This window comes from Pelophylax lessonae, assembly GCF_965119305.1.
Source record: "Pelophylax lessonae genome assembly, chromosome: 9".
In the NCBI taxonomy this organism is placed as follows: Eukaryota; Metazoa; Chordata; class Amphibia; order Anura; family Ranidae; genus Pelophylax; species Pelophylax lessonae.
In genome coordinates this window covers 263,038,210-263,060,357 of record NC_138776.1, presented here as the reverse complement: position 1 = coordinate 263,060,357, position 22,148 = coordinate 263,038,210, and the positions used below count along the sequence as shown (strand labels likewise).

The window sequence follows — 22,148 nt, the reverse complement described above, 5'->3', positions numbered from 1 at the left end:
TGGGATGCACTTCTGGAAGAATGGTCAAACATTCCCATAGACAAGACACACTCCTAAACCCTGTGGACAGCCTTCCCAGAAAAGTTGAAGCTGTTATAGCTGCAAAGGATGGGCCAACTCATTTTTTTTTTTTTCATGCCTGTGGTGTGTGAACACACTCGAACTAACACCCGGTGCATAAAAAAGTGCACACACGCAAACGTGAGACACACAAAAAGTGCACTGGGTGTACACATGGCCCTCCTCCGAAAAGGAAAGGCCCTAACCCTGGTCCCCCGGGGTGCAAGACTCCTGACAGGGACTGAGGTACTCACTTGGTCCTGCCTGGCCGAAACCAGGCAGACCCCGTTCTCTGGGAGGACTGCCGAAACAGCCCACCCCAAGTACTAGGTGGGGCTCCCCCGAAGGGAGACCCCATGAGAGAGGGCGAACTAAGCCAGAAGGCCATATCCACCCCCTCCCAAGACTTTCAGGGCAGGCCCGAGGACCTACGCCGTACTAATCGTGCAGTGACAACCAAAAGAAAAGGACAAACGTGAACACACGACACAAAGAGTGGGGAAGGGGAAGTGGAGAAGTGCAGGTTGTGTCAAGGTGCAAGACCTTGACAGGCCCCTCAGCCAGAAATAAAAAAAATTCCTCTGGTCCTGGCCAAAAGGCCTGTCCCAAGAGGCAGGTGCAAAAAAAACAAACAAAAAAAAAGTGTATGTGGTGCAGTGACCGTCCGTGGTGCAGTGACCAAGGTGCCAAAAAACTCAAGGTGAACTGCGCCTCACCAGTGAGAATTTACGGCACCCCTGGGCTGCCACCCCAGTGGCACGTACACCACTGGCTTTTTTCGGTCCTGGCCTTCGGCCAGACCAGTGCTGCCTATCCCTACCAGCAGGCATCAGAACTTGGACAGCTTAGGGAGAGCCTACCTTCAACTGGGGAAAAGCCTTTTGCAAGGCCAGATTCAACCCAGGAGGAAAGGCCCTCCCATCACCATCCTCGTTCCTTGGCCAATTACATCCAGGAGCAATACTAACTAGCCTCCAGGAAAGACCGGTTTTCTTGCTCCCTTCAAACTAGTAAGAACAGTTTAACCCATTCAAATCAGAAGGCGGCGGATCCCAAATGCTTTCCCAGACATGACCTACTTTCCATACCCCAGTGACGTCCAGGCGCTCCGGATTTCGGTCATGCCGGTACTAGCTAGGGTCCATACCAACTGATAAGAACAGATACTACACTTGATGTTAGCCAAAAGTCAGAGAAGCGAAGGATGGGCCAACTCAATATTGAACCCTATGGACTAAGACTGGGATGCCATTAAAGTTCATGTGCGTGTAAAGGCAGGCGTCCCAATACTTTTGACAATATAGTGCAGTCATGGCGAACCCTGGCACCCCAGATGTTTTGAACTACATTTCCCATTATGCTCATGCACTCTGCAGTGTAGTTGAGCATCATGGGTAATGTAGTTCCCAAACATCAGGGGTTCCAAGGTTCACCATCACTGATAGTGTAAATGATGGAAAAGAACTGTCAGAGAATGGGAGGGTGATCATAGAAAACAACATATGGATGGTATATGGACCACCCGTGCCTTTAGCATATCAGCAATCTGATTACCAATTGCAGACAGGCTCCATAATGGTAACACCAGGGAAGGAGGGTGGGAGGTTCCATTGTATTGATGGACACAACTGAAAGAACAATAATCTGTGAACACACACCTATTTTTTGCTACAACAAAGATTTTTATTACTACAAAATGTATACACTGAACAAGTCAACATATTGTAAATCAAACACGTCTTTTCTCAACAATAAATCTTAGTAACTATTATGAGAATGAGGCCTAAAACCGTATCGGTAAGATCAGGCAATGCAACTGGTTTGCAGGACATCTTTAGGACTGTTAGTATTGGGAATCTCCATCTGCACTGCATGCATTGCACGATCCTCTCCGACAGAATGTATAACTTACACTATCAAAACTGATAAAACCAGAAATACCGGGCAGATGTAGGGGCATCGTGGGCATGCTGGAACACGAGCCTATGAAATTTGAAGGGAACAACCCACTGTTGGATCCCATTTTTGGAAGTTCAGACCATTAAACCGTCTTGTAAGGTGAACTGGGATTTGGACTTCATTAAAATCCTCAAATCCTTCTCATGGTAACTACTACAGAGTGTTGTTATAAAGAATTGCTACATAAAGTTGTACTTACATTAACATGCATTTATTGGCTATAACAGGGTTTCTCAACTAGGGTTCCTCCTGAGGTTGCTAGGGGTTTCTTGAGCAATGGGCAATTTCTGTCTCTCAGATAAGTTCCCAAAGACACCATTGTTCCTTTTAGCTATCTGTAAGGGGGTAATTCTTCCCAATGATGACAAGAGTAAGGAACATTCTTCCCACTGACTGTCACACTAATGTGTCATGGGTTGTAGATTTTTAGAAGGGGTTCCCTGAGTCCAGAAATGTATATTAGGGTTCCTCTGTGTTGAAATGGTTGAGAAAGGCTGGGCTATAACATATAGTCCTATAACCAGGATAGTGGTGCTAAGCACTCAATGTTTCGGGTGCAAAGGTGTCTGTTTCCCCAGTTTGACCCCTGTGAATATCGTAGAAATGATGCCTTCAGTTTTTAACCCTGACCACGGGAATTGATAGCATCACAATTGCTTCCTTCCATGCAATGCCGGGACAAGGTCATCCAGCGCCCAGGGCAAAGATGCCAAGCTGTGCCCCCCACTTTTGCCAAAGGTTAAGGTCAGGGTATTCCCATCCCTGCAATAAACCATTGCGCCCAGCCGCCCCTCCTGCCCACCCCTTGTCCCGGCCCTGCTTCCATAGTTGGCAAACTTAATAAATATTGCCAACCAAAATATGGAAAAAGTTTGGATTTCGATGGCAGTTGACTAAAAAAAACGAGTGTAAAAGTTCCTAGCGCTCCTAGCTTAATATAACATGCATAAAACAAGTACAAAAACCTGCTAAACGACCAAAAAGGATAACGAAAAAAAGTAAATCAGTAGAGGGCCTTCACCATTGTCCCTCAATTGTAAGGGAACCATTGTCCACTGAAATCCAATGTAAGGGTATCCTTCACCACTGACCACCAATGTAAGGGGGTGCTTCTCTACTCATCATCACCAATATAAAGGGACCCTTTTACGCTGGCTCCTAATATAAAAGGTATACTTCTGTACTGATACAAATTTCTAAGGAGGCCCTTCTCCGCTCACTACAAATTTAAAAGGGCCCTTCTCTATTGACCACAAATAAAAGGGGGGAGGCCTCCCCAAGCATCAGTGTATGGGTGGCCCTTCTCCACTCATTACAAATATAAGGATGACTCTTCTCTACTGACCACCAATATAAGGAGGGCCTTCTCCCCTAACTATCAGTGTACGGGCAGCCCTTCTCCACGAACCACAAACTTAAGGGGGCCTTTCTCCATTGACTATGAATGTAAAGGGGTGCTTCAGTGCTGCCCACCAATGTAAGAGCACTCTTCTCCACTGGCTTCAAATTTAAAGTAGAACACACAAATAACAGGTAGACAGGACTACATCAAATTGACCATGTGTTGCTGCCATTGCTTGTTTATTGCCCATGTCCACACATTGATATGTTTGTCCAGTAATTATCATGATATCCAATGCCGTTACCCACATTTGCTGCTCATCTGCTGTTTCCTTAGACAGCCAATATACTACAATTGAATCACAAACCTGTAACGACAAATCCTAAAAGCTCCCCTGGAGAGTTTGAGCCTTGTGGGGTTACTAAAGTTCCCTGGTGTCCTTGGATCTGTTGCGTTCCCAATGTAGGTGTAGGCAGGTGCAGTCTCCTTTCTCCACTGCAGGTGGCGCTTAACAGCAGCAGCATTGCACAGGGAGAGGAAGTCAGGAGGAACATACTCCTCTATGGTTTCCTGGGTCATTAGGGAAGCAATCTAGTTGGATGCTGCCACCATGTGACTCTTGTGGCCATCTTGAGTCAGGCAGAGTCTATTTAGGACCCTGACTCCTGGGCTTGGCGCACATTTTGCAAGTGGACAGGTCATGAAGAGTGAATAGTGGTTGGGAAAGGCTCCAGTCAAGTAGGTATAGGATAGAGACACGCTATCCTTCCAGGAATACTTGCATTTGGGCACAGACCGGCAAGGCCGCACCCAGGGACAGATGCTGATGGCACATCCAAGACCTGCTCCTTGCCACGTTCCTGCTAAGAACTGTGAGTGTTCCCAGTCAGGCATCTACCCGCTGGGGCTTTTTGTATCATGGAGCCTTGCCTTCGAAGCAGATTTGGTTTATTGCAACCACTGGCGCCCCCCAATGCAGCACCCACCTGCATGTTCATACTTACTGCTCTCATTATGAGGGTCTTCCCTACCCCTACTGGATTTTTGTCTTACAGTCATGGCCAAAAAATATTGACACCCCTGCATTTCTGTCAGATAACGCACCACTTCGCCAAGAAAATTGCTACAATTTCAAATTTTTCGGCATTCTCATGGCTATTTCTTTTGTTGGTATTGGTATGACACAAAAAAAGTGGAGAAACAAAAACCTAAATCGGACACATTCCACGTAAAACTCCAAAAATGGACTGGACAAAATTTTTGGAACCTTCTCAAAATTGTAAGAAATAATTGCATTCCAAGTTTGTGATGCTCCTGTCATTTGTAATGAAACTCACCTGTATCAATTACCAGGTGCTGAAAATATAGAAATCACACCAGTTAAAATGGTGAAAAATTGACTCAACCTTTCCGTTGTGTGTCTCTGTGTGCCACACGGTGAATGAAGAAGAGAAAGAGCAGCAAAGAACGGTCTGAGGATTTGAGAACAAAAATTTGTGGAAAGGCATGGACAATCTCAAGGTTACAAGTTCATCTCCAGAGATCTTACTGTACCTGTGTCAACTGTGTGCAACATTGTCAAGAAGTGTCCATGGCACTGTAGCTAATCTCCCTGGACGTGGACGAGAAAGAAAAACGTAATAAACCTTGCAACGAAGGATTGTTCGAATGGTGGATAAAGAACCTCCATCCAGACAAACTCAAGATGACCTTCAGGCACAGGGTACAGCTGTATCAGCTCACACTATACGTCACCATCTGAATAAAAAGGGAATGCTATGGTAGGAGACCCAGGAGACCATAAAAAAGCCAAATTGGAGTTTGCCAAAATCCTTTCGAAAGAATCTGTCGTAGACAAACAAAACAAAATTACAGCTACTTGGTAGAGCCCATCATTCTTCTGTTTTCAGAAAAAGAAATGAGGCCTTCAAAGAAAAGAATCCAGTCCCTACAGTCACACATGATGGAGGTTCACTGATGTTTTGGGGTTGCTTTGCTGCTTCAGGCACTGGATGTCTTGACCTTCATGAAATCTGAAGACGATCAAAGAATTCTGGGGTGCAATGTAGGGCCCCGTGTCAGAAAGTTGGGTCTCCGTCAGAGGTCATAGGTCTTACAGCAAGACAATGATGACCCAAAGCACACGTCAAAAAGCACCCAGAAATGGTTTAAGACAAAGCGCTGGAGAGTACTGAAGTGGCCAGCAAGGAGTCCAGATCTAAATCCCATGGAGCGCCTATGGAGAGATCTCAAAACAGCAATTGGGAAAAGGAACCCTTTCCAATCTGCGAGACCTGGAGGAGTTGGCGAAAGAAGAGTGGTCCAAAATTCCAGCAGAGGTGTAAGAAACTCATTGATGGCTAAAGGAGGCCATTGATTTCAGTTATTTTTTTTCTAAGGGTTGTGCTACCAAATAATTAAAAATTGAGAGTGCCAATAATTTTGTCTGGTCCATTTTTGGAGTTTTGCATGGAATGTGTCAGATTTGGCTTTTTGTTTCTCCACTTTTTTCTGTCATACCAATAAAAAAACTGAAGAAATAAACACGAAAATCCCAAATAATTTGTAAATTGCAACAATTTTCTGGGCGAAGTGGTGCGTTATCTGGTAGAAATTCAGGGGTGCCAATATTTTTGGCCATGAGTTGACTGTATATTGTATGGAAAATGAGGAAGACGGCCAATCCAATGTGTGGCTGAAGAGAGCCCGGAACTGTAGTAGGAAGATCTCACCACTGGAGTGTTCAAGAAATGGAAGAATCTAGCCGGTGACTTGGCCACCTGATTCCACCTGATTAAGGAAATATTGCCTTAAGAGTCTAATTCTTTTTCACCATAGAGTTGTTCTTTGGGCCGAATGCTTTCTGTAAGGTTTAGGGTTAGGTAGGTTGGGCCAGGCGCTTTCTGTAAGATGTAGGGTTAGTTAGTTTGGGCCGAACGCTTTCTGTAAGGTGTAGTGTTAGGTTGGTTGGGCCGAACCCTTTCTGTAAGGTGTAGTGTTAGGTAGGTTGGGCTGAACCCTTTCTGTAAGGTGAAGGGTTAGGTAGGTTGGGCCAAACACCTTCTGTAAGGTGTAGGGTTAGGTAGGTTGGGCCACATGCTTTCTGTAAGGTGTAGGGTTAAGTAGGTTAGGCCGAACGCTTTCTGTAAGGTGTAGGGTTAGGTAGGTTGGGCCACACGCTTTCTGTAAGGTGTAGGGTCAGGTAGGTTGGGCCGAACCCTTTCTGTAAGGAGTAGGGTTAGGTAGGTTGGGCCGAACCCTTTCTGTAAGGTGTAGGGTTAGGTAGGTTGGGCCGAACGCTTTCTGTAAGGAGTAGGGTTAGGTAGGTTGGGCCGAACACTTTCTGTAAGATGTAGGGTTAGTTAGTTTGGGCCGAACGCTTTCTGTAAGGTGTAGTGTTAGGTAGGTTGGGCCAAACCCTTTCTGTAAGGAGTAGGGTTAGGTAGGTTGGGCCGAACACTTTCTGTAAGGTGTAGGGTTAGGTAGGTTGGGCCGAACCCTTTCTGTAAGGTGTAGTGTTAGGTAGGTTGGGCGGAACCCTTTCTGTATGGTGTAGTGTTAGGTAGGTTGGGCCGAACCCTTTCTGTATGGTGTAGGGTTAGTTAGGTTGGGCCGAACGCTTTCTGTAAGGAGTAGGGTTAGGTAGGTTGGGCCGAACCCTTTCTGTATGGTGTAGGGTTAGTTAGGTTGGGCCGAACGCTTTCTGTAAGGTGTAGTGTTAGGTAGGTTGGGCCGAACCCTGTTAGGTGTAGGGCTAGGTAGGTTGGGGCGAACCCTTTCTCTAAGGTGTAGGGTTAGGTAGGTTGGGCCGAACGCTTTCTGTAAGATTAGGTGTCAGCAGCTGTGCTTACTCTAACGTCTAACTTTTGATTCGTTCCGAATTTAAATTTGGACAAATTTATTTGTTATTCAGAAATTCGGATGTATCCAAATTTCCGACAATAGTAACAAATTCAAACGAATCCAAAATAACGAATCAAATTTTTGGATGAAGTTTGAATTTGAATAGTTTTCGAATCTAATTCGAATTCCCGAAAATAATAAAATAGATTAGAAAATAAAAAGGTATAAAATAATAGAAAAGAAAAGAATGAAATAGAGTAAAACAAAACAGAGTACAAAATAAAATAATAGAAATAAAATAGAATAGAAAATAAAAGAATTAAAAAAAATAGAAATTAAAGAAATATAATAGAAAAAAAATAGAATATAACAATCTTCTGAAATTCAAACTTCGAATAGAATAGAAAATAATAGAATGGAAAGTATATAACAATATAACTCAAATTTTGAATAGAATACATTTAAATTAGATTAGAATAGAAAATAAAACAACAGAATATAATAGATTAAAACACAACAGAATAAAAAATAAAAATAGAAAAAAATAGAATAGATAATAAAAGCACAGAATAAAATAGAAGAAAAAAAATAGAATAGAATAAACAGAAAGAATATAACCATCTTTGAATAGAATATATTTGAATTTGAAAATATATATAAAAAAAAAAACCAATAGAAAAGAATAGAAAGCATATAACAATATAACTGTTTTCTGATATTCACATTTCAAAAAGAATACATTTGAATATAAAATAATAAAATAGAAAATAAAACAATAGAGTATAAAAGATTAAAAACACAACAGAATACAAAATAAAATAATAAAAAATAGAATAAAAAATAAAAACAACAGAATAAAATAGAATATAAAAAAAGGAATAGACTAGAATAGAATATAAAATAGACTATAATAAAATAGAAAGAATATAGCCATCTTCTGAAATTCGAATTTCAAATAGAATACATTCAAATTTAGAAAATAATAGAAAAGAATAGAGTAGAAAAGAATAGAAAAAAAAAAAAAAAAAAAAACGATAGAAAAGAATAGAAAGCATATAACAATATAACTGTTTTTTGAAATTCACATTTCAAAAAGAATACATTTGAATATAAAAGAATAGAATAGAAAACAATAGAATATAAATGATCAAAAACACAACAGAATACAAATAAAATAATAAAAAAATAGAATACAAAATAAAAGAACAGAATAAAATAGAATAGAAAAAAAAGGAAAAGACTAGAATAGAATAAAAAATAGACTAGAATAAAATAGAAAGAATATAACCATCTTCTGAAATTCGAACTTCAAATAGATTAAATTTAGAATAGAGTAGAAAAGAATAGAATAGAAAAGAAAAGAATAGAAAATAAAACAATAGAATATAATAGGTAAAAAACACAACAGAATACAAAATAAAATAATAGAAAATAAAGGAACAGCATAAAATAGAATAGAAAATAAAGGAATAAAAAATAATAAGAAAAATAGAATAGAAAAAAAAAAAGAAAGAATATAACGATCTTTTGAAATTCGAACTTCAAATAGATTCAATTCAAATTTAGAAAAGAATAGAAAGAGTAGAAAAGAATAGAATAGAAAATAAAACAATAGAATATAATATATTAAAACACAACAGAATACAAAATAAAATAATAGAAAAAATATATAAAATAAAGGAACAGCATAAAATAGAATAGAAAATAAAGGAATAGAAAATAATAAGAAAAATAGAATAGATTAAAAAAAGAAATAATATAACGATCGTTTGAAATTCGAACTTCAAATAGATTAAATTCAAATTGGAATAGAATAAAAAAGAATAGAATAGAAAGACCATAACATATAAAGTTTTCTGAAATTCAAATTTCAAATTCAAAAGAATGGAATGTAATAGAAAAGAATAGAAAATAAAAGAATAGAATAGAAAAAAAACAATAGAATAGAATGCAATAGAAAAAATAGAACCATCTTCCATAATTTGAATTTTGAATGGAATTTTAATCGAATACAACTTGAATGGAATTTGATTCGTATTTGAAAAATTCGGATCAATTCGAATTTGAACAAAATAAATTCAGAAAACGATTTAAAACGAATTTCTGTAAAGAACGAATAGAAAGGAAATGAATGTTTGGGTTCCGCACATGTCTACCACACATCGGAGTGAATTTCCTGGTGTGTGAGAAGCTCCTCCCTGTCACTGAAACGTTTCCGGCACTTTGGGCAGGGAAAAGGGAAATCGCCGGTGTGACGTCTCAGGTGTATGTTGAGATTTCCCTTCTGAGTAAAACATTTCCCGCACTCTAAGCAAGGGAAAGGGCGCTCGCCCGTGTGGACTATATGGTGTTGAACAAGGGCTGCCTTCGAAACAAAACCTTTTCCGCACTCTATGCATTGGAAAGGGCGCTGACTCAGATGGTTTCTCTGATGTACATAGAGTGCTTTCTTCCCAGTGAAACCTTTCCCGCACTCTGAGCATGAATATGGACGCTCGCCTGTATGAATTCTCTGGTGCGTAAGAAGTATTGCTTTCTCAGCAAAGCATTTCCCGCACTCTGCGCATGAAAAAGGACGTTCGCCTGTGTGACTTCTCTGGTGTATAACAAGGCTGCTTTTCTGAAGGAAACACTTCCCGCACTCTGAACACAAAAAAGGACGCTCGCCCGTATGAATCTTCTGATGCGAACTTAGTTTTTTTTTCTCAGTGAAACATTTCCCACACTCTGAACATGAATATGGGCGCTCACCTGTGTGAGTTCTCTGGTGTTTAACAAGGCTTATTTTCCCAGGGAATCCTTTCCCGCACTCTGAACATGAAAAACGATATTCGCCTGTGTGAATTCTTTGGTGTGCAAGAAGTACGCTGTTGTGTAGAAAACATTTCCCGCACTCTGAGCAGGAAAAAGGACGTTCCCCCACATGACTTTTCTGGTGTCTCTGAAGGTCTGCTTTGTGAATGAATGATTTCCCGCACTCTACACATGAAAAAGGGCGTTCACCGGTGTGGTTTTTCTGGTGTAAATAAAGTTTCCTTTTATCAGCAAAACATTTCCCGCACTCCGAACAGGAAAAAGGAAGCACGCCCATGTGAATTCTCTGGTGTGTAAGAAAGTGTCCTTTCTGGCTGAAACACTTCCCGCACTCTGAACACGAAAAGGGACGTTCACCTGTGTGAATTTTCTGGTGCATACGTAGTGCTCCCGTCTGAGTGAAGCCTTTCCCGCACTCTGAGCATGAAAAAGGACGCTCACCCGTGTGGACTCTCTGGTGTGCCACAAGCGATCCTTTCAAAGAGAAACATTTCCCGCACTCTGAACACGAGAAAGGACGCTCACCCGTGTGAATTCTCTGGTGTTCAAGAAGTTTTCCTTTCTTAGAGAAGCCTTTTCCGCACTCTGGACATGAATAGGGATGCTCGCCTGTGTGTATTATCTGGTGTCTCTGGAGGTCCACTTTCTGAATGTAGGATTTGCCACATTTTGAACACAAGAAAGGACGCTCGCCCGTGTGAATTCTCTGGTGGTTTAGAAAGTGTCCTTTCTGAACGAAAGATTTCCCGCACTCTGAACAGGAAAAGGAACGCTTACTCTTGTGATATTTCTCATGTTTAAGCAACGCTTTTTTGTCGGTGAAAGCTTTCCCACACGTCGAACATGACATTGAGCTCTCCTCTTCGCTCAAAGAAGGTTTCTTAGGAGTTGATGGATCTGTTGATCTATCTGTACTGTGAGATGTTGGCAGTATTTCTGGAGGAACCGTATGGGATTTATTAGAAGGTTTCTCGGGATTAGAAGGGTCCATTGATTTTAGATGGACATCTGAAGTCATAGTATGGGATTTATCAGAAGGTTCCTCAGGATTAGAAGGACCCATTGATCTTAGATGGACATCTGAAGTCATAGTATGGGATTTACCAGAAGATTCCTCAGATTTAGAAGGATCTGTTGATCTTAGATGGACATCTGAAGTCATAGTAAGGAATTTGTCAGAAGATTCCTCAGGATTAGAAGGATCCATTGATCTTAGATGGACATCTGAAGTCATAGTATGGGATTTATAAGAGGTTTCCTCAGGATTAGAAGGATCCATTGATCTTAGATGGACATCTGAAGTCATAGTTCGAGATTTATCAGAAAATTCCTCATGATTCGAAGGATCCATTGATCTTAGATGGACATCTGAAGTCATAGTATGAGATTTATCAGAAAATTCCTCAGGATTAGAAGGATCCATTGATCTTAGATGGACATCTGAAGTCATAGTTCGAGATTTATCAGAAAATTCCTCATGATTCGAAGGATCCATTGATCTTAGATGGACATCTGAAGTCATAGTATGAGATTTATCAGAAAATTCCTCAGGATTAGAAGGATCCATTGATCTTAGATGGACATCTGAAGTTATAGTATGAGATTTATCAGAAAATTCCTCAGGATTAGAAGGATCCATTGATCTTAGATGGACATCTGAAGTCATAGTATGGGATTTATCAGAAGATTCCTCAGGATTAGAAGCATCCATTGATCTTAGATGGACATCTGAAGTTATAGTATGAGATTTATCAGAAAATTCCTCAGGATTAGAAGGATCCATTGATCTTAGATGGACATCTGAAGTCATAGTATGGGGTTTATCAGAAGATTCCTCAGAATTAGAGGGATCCTTTGATCTCACCAACTGGTAAGGTCCCTGACGTATTGTTCTTTTTAGGGATTTTGTTCCAGGACGATTCTGTTTATCTTCTGTTTTATAGTCTGAAAAAATAAGATGTCTGTCAGAAGTTTTTACGTAAAAGTGTCCATCTTTTGAGAATCAATTTTTAAATGAATGTGATTAAAATTGTTCTGCATAAAATCATATATGTTAGTAAAAAAGTCAACAAATTCTCAGACATTGCTATGGTGAAAAAGGAGGATAGACCCTTCATCACCCAATTTCTTCACAAAATGACAACGTACTGAACAACAACATTGGATCTTTTACAGTTCAGTTTTTACAGAAGAAAAAGAAGGAGAAGGACCTCCACTTGAAAGGATGACTAATGAATCGTTTGATGCATGTGTCTTTACAGAGGAAGACGTTCTAAGATTGCTGTCTAAAGTGAAGACAAATAAGTCACAGGGTCCTGATGAGATACACCCAAAATTATTAAAAGAGCTTAGTGGTGAGCTGGCAAAACCATTAACAGATTTATTTAACCAATCATTAGCAACAGGAGTCGTCCCGGAAGATTGGAAATTGGCAAATGTCGTGCCCATTCACAAGAAAGGTAGTAGGGAGGAATCGAGCAACTATAGACCAGTGAGTCTGACATCAATAGTAGGCAAATTAATGGAAACCCTATTAAAGGATAGGATTGTGGAACATCTTAAATCCCATGGATTGCAAGATGAAAAACAACATGGGTTTACTTCAGGGAGATCATGTCAAACAAATCTTATAGATTTTTTTGACTGGGTGACTAAAATAATAGACGGTGGAGGTGCAGTAGACATTGCATATCTAGATTTTAGTAAGGCTTTTGACACTGTCCCACATAGAAGACTTATCAATAAACTGCAGTCATTGAGCATGGACTCCCATATTGTTGAGTGGATTAGGCAGTGGCTGAGTGACAGACAACAGAGGGTTGTAGTCAATGGAGAACATTCAAAACAAGGTCATGTTACCAGTGGGGTACCTCAGGGATCTGTACTGGGACCAATTTTGTTTAATATCTTCATAAGTGATATTGCAAAAGGCCTCGATGGTAAGGTTTGTCTTTTTGCTGATGACACAAAGATATGTAACAGGGTTGATGTTCCTGGAGGGAAAAGCCAAATGGAAAAGGATTTAGGAAAACTAGAAAAATGGTCAGAACTCTGGCAACTGAAATTTAATGTGGATAAGTGCAAGATAATGCACCTGGGACGTAAAAACCCAAGGGCAGAATATAGAATATTTGACACAGTCCTGACCTCAGTATCTGAGGAAAGGGATTTAGGAGTAATTATTTCAGAAGACTTAAAGGTGGGAGGACAATGTAATAGAGCAGCACGAAATGCCAGCAGAATGCTTGGATGTATAGGGAGAGGTATAAGCAGTAGAAAGAGAGAAGTGCTTATGCCGCTGTACAGAACACTGGTGAGACCTCACTTGGAGTATTGTGCGCAGTACTGGAGGCCATATCTCCAGAAGGATATAGATACTCTAGAGAGAGTTCAGAGAAGAGCTACTAAACTAGTACATGGATTGCAGGAAAAAACTTACCAGGAAAGGTTAAAGGACCTTAACATGTATAGCTTGGAAGAAAGAAGAGACAGAGGGGATATGATAGAAACTTTTAAATACATAAAGGGAATCAACTCGGTAAAGGAGGAGAGCATATTTAAAAGAAGAAAAACTACCACAAGAGGACACAGTTTTAAATTAGAGGGGCAAAGGTTTAAAAGTAATATGAGGAAGTATTACTTTACTGAGAGAGTAGTGGATGCATGGAATAACCTTCCTGCAGAAGTGGTAGCTGCAAATACAGTGAAGGAGTTTAAGCATGCATGGGATAGGCATAAGGCTATCCTTCATATAAGATAGGGCCAGGGACTATTCATAGGATTCAGATATATTGGGCAGACTAGATGGGCCAAATGGTTCTTATCTGCCGACACATTCTATGTTTCTATGTTTTATATGATGTATATTATCGTAACCTCAGTTGTTAAGAAAATTACGTTAGATTGAGGAATGGAGATGGACCTTTCATATGGAGTACAGTATCTCCTCCTCATTTGTTGGGGACATGACGTTATATTGAGGAACGGAGATGGACCTTTCATATGGTGTACAGTATCTCCTCCTCATTTGTTGGGAACATGACGTTATATTGAGGAATGGAGATGGCCCTTTCATATGGTGTACAGTATCTCCTCTTCATTTGTTGGGGACATGACGTTATATTGAGGAATGGAGATGGACCTTTCATATGGTGTACAGTATCTCCTCCTCATTTGTTGGGAACATGACGTTATATTAAAGAATGGAGATGGACCTTTCATATGGTGTACAGTATCTCCCCCTCATTTGTTGGGAACATAACGTTATATTGAGGAATGGAGATGGACCTTTCATATGGTGTACAGTATCTCCTCCTCATTTTTTGGGAACATGACGTTATATTGAGGAATAGAGAAGGACCTCCTCCTCATTTGTGAGGAACATAACATTATGATGGGAATTGGAGATGAACCTTTCACCATTCTCCGTATGATTAGGACCCTCTGTACTGCTCTCTTCTTTACGAAAAGTCTCCTCTTACCCGGTGATGTGAGGGGCTGCTGATTCTCCATCATGACGTCCTTGTAGAGATCCTTGTGTCCTTCTAAATACTCCCACTCCTCCATGGAGAAATAGACAGTGACATCCTGACACCTTATAGGAACCTGACACACACAATGATACAGTCACCATCCAGACACATCCCTTGTTTGTTAGTTGATAATGTCCCAGAATTCCCAGAAAAACTCACCTCACCCATCAGCAGCTCAGTGATCTTATTGGTAAGGGTTAGAATTCCTTCCTTGTTGTTTTTCTGAAGAGTAAGGAAGGTAGGTGGAGGTACGGTGATGGGGCGCTGTGTTTCTCTTAGTCTTGTGGACAAGCGTTGACTTCTCCTTCTTCTACTATTCTCAATGGATGTCTTCAAAACTACAGCACAGTCCTGGTTATATATTAATACATATAATAACATTCGAATGTTTTAACCTCCGATATTAGGTTTGGGTTTTGTTCATAAAGATAAATGAGGGGTCTGTGATCTTACCGGAATCCTCCTTACCTCTCCAGTAAGCAAACAGATGATATCCAGAGAGTGATTCACCAGCATCCTATGCGAGGGAGAATTATTTTTTCCCATCCCAATAAAATCGAGTAGGATCTGATTCTCCATCATGACGTCCTTGTAGAGATCCTTGTGTCCTTCTAAATACTCCCACTCCTCCATGGAGAAATAGACAGTGACATCCTGACACCTTATAGGAACCTGACACACACAATGATACAGTCACCATCCAGACACATCCCTTGTCTGTTACTGGATAATGTCCCAGAATTCCCAGAACCGCTCACCTCTCCTGTCAGTAGCTCAGTGATCCTCTTGAGGGCTTCTAAAATCTTCTTGGCACTGTTTGCCTCTGTTGCTAGGCAATGAGGTGGAGGCGCTGTGATGGGTGATGTCCCCTCATGACATCTACTGGGAATTAAAGGCTCACCAGATAATTTCTTCACTACTTTATAATCCTGTGTAAAGAGAGAAAGTAACAGACTACCCAGAATCCCCCTCACCTCTCCAGTCAGGTCTGTATTTTAATAATAGAGATAAGAGTGATGTCATGTGATGGGTGATGTCCTCTCATGACATCTACTGAGAATTAAAGGCTCACCAGATAATTTCTTTACTACTTTATAATCCTGTGTAAGGAGAGAAAGTAACAGACTACCCAGAATCCTCCTCACCTCTCCAGTCAGGTCTGTATTTTAATAATAGAGATAAGAGTGATGTCATGTGATGGGTGATGTCCCCTCATGACATCTATTGGGAATTAAAGGCTCACCAGATAATTTCTTCACTACTTTATAATCCTGTGTAAGGAGAGAAAGTAACAGACTACCCAGAATCCTCCTCACCTCTCCGGTCAGGTCTGTGTTTTATTAATAGAGATAAGAGTGATGTCATGTGACCTCCCAGAATCCTCCTTACCTCTCCAGTCAGCTGGTAGATGATCTCCAGGGTGAGGTTTAGTATCTTCTCAATCATTTGACTCCAGTCACCCATCATTCATGAAGTGGTCATGTGATCTACACAAGACACTCTTCCCTGTAGACGGGTGATAAACCAAGAGTTATCTGGACTGTACTGGGGTGAATAATGTCTGCACAAAGTTCCTCCATAGTTCTGACATCTCAGACTTCTTCGAATATTATATTACAGACATTGTTTATCCATGCAAATGTCTTCTCTATTAAATATGAGTTTGGAAGAAATATACGTTTACTAAATTTTATTGTAGGATAGATCTAGTCTATAAACCAGAGGCTCTGGATGGACAGTTGGATAATTGGCTCTATATTTAGGATGTATCCGGTCTATAAACCAGAGGCTCTGAATGGAAAGTTGAATAAATGGCTCTATATTTAGGGTGTATCCGGTCTATAAACCAGAGGCTCTGAATGGAAAGTTGAATAAATGGTTCTATATTTAGGATGTATCTGGACTATAAACCAGAGGCTCTGGATGGACAGTTGGATAAATGGTTCTATATTTAGGATGTATCCGGTCTATAAACCAGAGGCTCTGGGTGGACAGTTGGATAAATGGTTCTATATTTAGGATGTATCTATTCTATAAAGCAGAGACTCTGGATTAAAATCTGGATATATTGTTTTACATACACATATTACAATAGAGATTTCTATGTTTATATATATATATATATTTTTGGAGTAGCATCTGCTGGAGATAAAAGACGTCACAGTGACTATGGAGGAAGAGGACGGAACATGACGGGGGGGTTACCGGGTGTAAATATAAAATAATATCTTATTACCTCCTCTGCTGCCAGTTCCAGCAATGTCTCCTCTTTACTCGTCTCTCACCCGGAACTTCCTGTTTTACCATACCTCACTTCCTGTCAGTGGCTTACATCATTTCCTGTCTTGATCCAGTATGCCTTTCTGTGGGTTCCACTTACAGTAAATGAGATCACGTTAGGGTTGCCACCTCATCCCTTTAAACCAGGACACACAATAATTACACAGGTTCTAAGGTGGTATTTAAACTCACTTATGCCTCGTACACACGCATCGGATTATTGGTCGGGAATTTTCGGCCAACGTCCGATCTGCCGATTTTCGACTTGTTAGTATAATGCTTTCGACAACCGACTCCGACTTTTCGGCCAAATAAAATCTGGTGTGCAGGCTATAAAATTTTTGTTGGCCGTCAACACAATGGCCGATTTTCCGTCAGTCAGTACAGATTTCGGCAGACAAAAATCTGATGAGCAAGACTGGGCATGCTCAGAGAAGAAAAAACACACGGAAAGTAAACCAGCACATGACATCACTTCTGAAGTAGATTTTTGTTGGCCGAGAAAATTCGTGTGCAGTCTAGGCACATTCCAACCAACAAAACACAACTTGGACAAAAGTCGGACGATCGGGCCGATAATCGTTGCGTGTGTACGAGGCATTAGTGTCGTATGTGCATTATATCAGCCTGAGAACCTGTGTAATTAATGTGTGTCCTGGATAAAAGGGACAAGGTGGCAACCCTAGATCCCCTCCTTCTCAGCCGAACTTTTTTTTTGTTTAATAGTTTGACAGTCACTTCTCTCTTCTGTTTTGTTGATTTCAGAAAAGCATTTTGCATGGTTCCTCGTAATGATCTTATAGAGAAGTCATACAATCTAGGACCTAATCCTGGGTGGTTGAGTGAATACCCACTTGGTTAAAGGTTAAATACCAGAGTGTGTTTGTAAATGGGGTTCATTCGGAACAGAGACCAGTCACTATTGGTGTACCACAAGACTTTGTACTGGGTCCTGCTCTATTTATTCTCTATGTAAGTGATATAACTCAAAGTTAATGGGTAAGCTAAGTCTTTTTGCCGACGACACAAAGGTATTCAGTAGCGTAGATCTCCCTGAAGGCATAGGAAAATGATTCGAATTTTAGCATGTATTGCTAGACGGGTCACCAGCAGGAGGTCCTGATTCCTCTATTTATATCACTAGAGAGGTCACCAGTAGGAGGAAGGAGGTCCTAATTCTTCTATATAGATCTTTATATCACTGGAGAGGTCACCAGTAGGAGGAAGGAGGTCCTAATTCTTCTATATAGATCTTTCTATAACTAGAGGGGTCATCAGCAGGAGGAAGGAGGTCCTAATTCTTCTATATAGATCTTTATATCACTGGAGAGGTCACCAGTAGGAGGAAGGAGGTCCTAATTCTTCTATATAGATCTTTATATCACTGGAGAGGTCACCAGTAGGAGGAAGGAGGTCCTAATTCTTCTATATAGATCTTTATATCACTGGAGAGGTCACCAGTAGGAGGAAGGAGGTCCTAATTCTTCTATATAGATCTTTCTATAACTAGAGGGGTCATCAGCAGGAGGAAGGAGGTCCTAATTCTTCTATATAGATCTTTATATCACTGGAGAGGTCACCAGTAGGAGGAAGGAAGTCCTAATTCTTCTATATAGATCTTTCTATAACTAGAGGGGTCATCAGCAGGAGGAAGGAGGTCCTAATTCTTCTATATAGATCTTTATATCACTGGAGAGGTCACCAGTAGGAGGAAGGAGGTCCTAATTCTTCTATATAGATCTTTATATCACTGGAGAGGTCACCAGTAGGAGGAAGGAGGTCCTAATTCTTCAATATAGATCTTTATATCACTGGAGAGGTCACCAGTAGGAGGAAGGAGGTCCTAATTCTTCAATATAGATCTTTATATCACTGGAGAGGTCACCAGTAGGAGGAAGGAGGTCCTAATTCTTCTATATAGATCTTTATATCACTGGAGAGGTCACCAGTAGGAGGAAGGAGGTCCTAATTCTTCAATATAGATCTTTCTATAACTAGAGGGGTCATCAGCAGGAGGAAGGAGGTCTTGATTACTCTAAATAGAACTTTATATCACAAGAGGGTATAAGCAGGAGTACAGACCCGGGGGCTCAGCGCAGGGATGGAGGGAACCCCTCATAATGGGCACAGCAGGTGTCCAGACTTGAAAAATCAGTGCATGGATAGTTAGAAACCCTCAAGATGCCTGCTTCCCCATGCCTTGTAGTTGGTTTTATTTTACAAATGTAGGAATCCCTCATAATGGGCGCAGCAAGTGTACAGACCCAGGAACTCAGCACAGAGATGGTGGGAACCCCTCATAATGGGCACAGCAGGTGTACAGACACAAGAACTCAGCGCAGGGATGGTGGCAACCCATCGTATGGGCTCAGACGACCACTGCCTTGCTAAAGAAGCTGAGGGTAAAGGTGATGGACTGACCAAGAATGTCTCCAGACCTAAACCCTATTGAGCATCTGTGGGGCATCCTCAAATGGAAGGTGGAGGAGCGCAAGGTCTCTAACATCCACCAGCTCCGTGATGTCATCATGGAGGAGTGGAAGAGGACTCCAGTGGCAACCTGTGAAGCTCTGGTGAACTCCATGCCCAAGAGGGTTAAGGCAGTGCTGGAAAATAATGGTGGCCACACAAAATATTGACACTTTGGGCCCAATTTGGACATTAGGGGTGTACTCACTTTTGTTGCCAGCGGTTTAGACATTAATGGCTGTGTGTTGAGTTACTTTGAGTGGACAGCTAATTTAAACTGTTATACAAGCTGTACACTCACTACTTTACATTGTAGCAAAGTGTAATTTCTTCAGTGTTGTCACATGAAAAGATAGAATAAAATATTTACAAAAATGTAAAGGGGTGTACTCACTTTTGTGAGATACTGTACTTGCTGTGAACAGCACCATTTTTTTCAAGTCGTCTTCCAGGGCAGCATCTGAGAGATAGGTCTCCTCCGACTTAAAACAGGAATAGGCCATCACATACCTCAGTGCCTCAGTTCTTGTGTTTCCTCCGGAGGGGTGTACTGACTTTTGTGAGATACTGTATGTGGACTCAGAAACTCCTCTAATGGTCACCGGAGGTGCACAGACCTGGGAACTCACACAGGGATGGTGGGATCCCCTTCTAATGGGCACAACAGGTGTGGAGACCCAGAAACTCTGTAAAGGGATGGTGGGAACCCCTCATAATAGGCACAGTAGATGTACAGACCTGGATGCTCAGTGTGCAAATATTTCATCCCCAATTATCTCAAAAATTATCGTAATATCCCAAAAAACTCCGAACAGAATATTTTTATTATTAAAATCTCAGAGGATTAATATAAGGCCAATTATTTTCACAGCATTTTACAATATATAAGGAGACAGTACAGTTCTAATTAAATTCCATATAGGAGGGATAGGTGGGTCCTGCTCATGGGAGCTTACAATCTAAAAGGCGCGGGAAGTGATACAAAAAATACATGTGAAAGGGATAAGCTGACAGTGAAAGAACAAGTTCAGTTACTAGGTGGCGGTGGAGAAATAAAACATTTCCCACACACTCAACATGGATGACGTTCACTTGTGTTTATGAAGGTCTACTTTCTATTAGAAACGTTTCCCACACCCCGAACATGAATAAGGACGCTCACTTGTGAGTTCTCTGGTGGGTAAGAAGTACTTTTTTTTGAGTGAAACATTTCCCGCACTCTGAACATGAAAAGGGACGTTCACCCGTGTGAATTCTCATATGTTTAAGAAGGTCTCCTTTCTGAATGAAACGCTTCACGCACTCTGAACATGAATAAGGACGCTCACCCGTGTGAATTCCTTGGTGTATAACAAGGTGTTCTTTCTGTCTAAAAGATTTCCCGCACTCCGAACATGAAAAGGGACGCTCACCTGTATGACTTTTCTGGTGTGTAACAAGTACTCGTTTTTGAGTGAAACATTTCCCGCACTCTGAACATGAAAAGGGACGTTCGCCTGTGTGAATTCTCTGATGTTTAAGAAGGTCTCCTTTCTGAATGAAACATTTACCGCACTCTGAACATGAATAGGGACGCTCATCCATGTGAATTTTCTGATGTCTCAGAAGGTCTGCTTTCTGAATGAAACATTTCTCGCACTCTGTACATGAATAGGGACGTTCGCCTGTATGAAATTTCTGATGTTGAAGAAGGTGTTCTTTATGAGCAAAACATTTCCCGCACTCTGAGCATGAATGGGGACGCTCTCCTGTGTGACTTTTTTTGTGTTTAAGAAGTGCCCCGTTTTTTGTAAAGGATTTCCCACACACTGAACATGAGAAGGTATTCCCTCCTCTGTGGACGTCTTCATGGTTTAAAGAAGATTCATTGGGAAAAGTTGGATCTGTATTGTGAGATCTTGGAGTCCTGGGATGAGATTTATCAGAAGATTCCCCAAGATTAGATGGATCCATTGATCTTTCCAAATGGTCAGGTCTGTGATATACATCTGAAGGATGTTGTGTGAAGTCATTATCTTCTACAGTATCATCTGGAGATAAAATCTGGAGATGTTCCTCAGAGGTATTCTGGGAAGGTTTACCTATTAAAAAGCAATTTTAAAATAAACCTTGAAAGTATTTTTCAAACCTTCCATTCAGGATTCATATAAGTTGGTCCAGAACTAAATATTTTATAGAGAGCTCTGGCAGAGAATTGGAAGGAACTATTAACAAAAATTAAGGATACATATTTAGGAGATGGACCTTTCATATGGTGTGCAGTATCTCCTCCTCATTTGTTGGGAACATGATGTTATATTGAGGAATGGAGTTGGACCTTTCATATGGTGTACAGTATCTCCTCCTCATTTGTTGGGATCATGACGTTATATTGAGGAATGGAGATGGACCTTTCATATGGTGTACAGTATCTCCTCCTCATTTGTTGGGATCATGACATTATATTAAAGAATGGAGATGGACCTTTAATATGGTGTACAGCATCTCCTCCTCATTTGTTGGGAACATGACGTTATATTAAAGAATGGAGATGGACCTTTCATATGGTGTACAGTATCTCCACCTCATTTGTTGGGAACATGACGTTATATTGAGGAATGGAGATGGACCTTTCATATGGTGTACAGTATCTCTTCCTCATTTATCGGGAACATGACGTTATATTGGGGAATGGAGATGGACCTTTCATATGGTGTACAACATCTCCTCCTCGTTTGTTGGGAACATGACATTATATTGAGGAATGGAGATGGACCTTTCATTTGGTGTACAGTATCTCCTCATTTGTTGGGATCATGACATTATATTAAAGATTGGAGATGGACCTTTCATATGGTGTACAGTATCTC

The 22,148-nt window shown here is 40.8% G+C and overlaps 2 protein-coding genes across 2 annotated transcripts in view; both read right to left on the bottom strand.

Annotated features, from left to right (window-relative positions):
* LOC309564428 (uncharacterized protein) overlaps positions 1–22,148 on the bottom strand; it is a gene marked incomplete at its 3' end in the record, with an annotated part of 637,385 nt that overhangs the window by 316,902 nt on the left and 298,335 nt on the right.
* The window catches only part of LOC309563888 (uncharacterized protein), a gene marked incomplete at its 3' end in the record, with an annotated part of 38,731 nt that continues 25,939 nt past the window's right edge, over positions 9,357–22,148 (bottom strand). Inside the window, 8 exon segments of the mRNA XM_082268523.1 lie at positions 9,357–9,908; positions 9,981–10,351; positions 10,400–10,492; positions 10,544–11,026; positions 11,123–11,204; positions 14,710–14,901; positions 15,309–15,429; positions 20,462–21,380. Of these exon segments, the coding sequence (XP_082124649.1) occupies positions 9,357–9,908; positions 9,981–10,351; positions 10,400–10,492; positions 10,544–11,026; positions 11,123–11,204; positions 14,710–14,901; positions 15,309–15,429; positions 20,462–21,380 (2,813 nt within the window).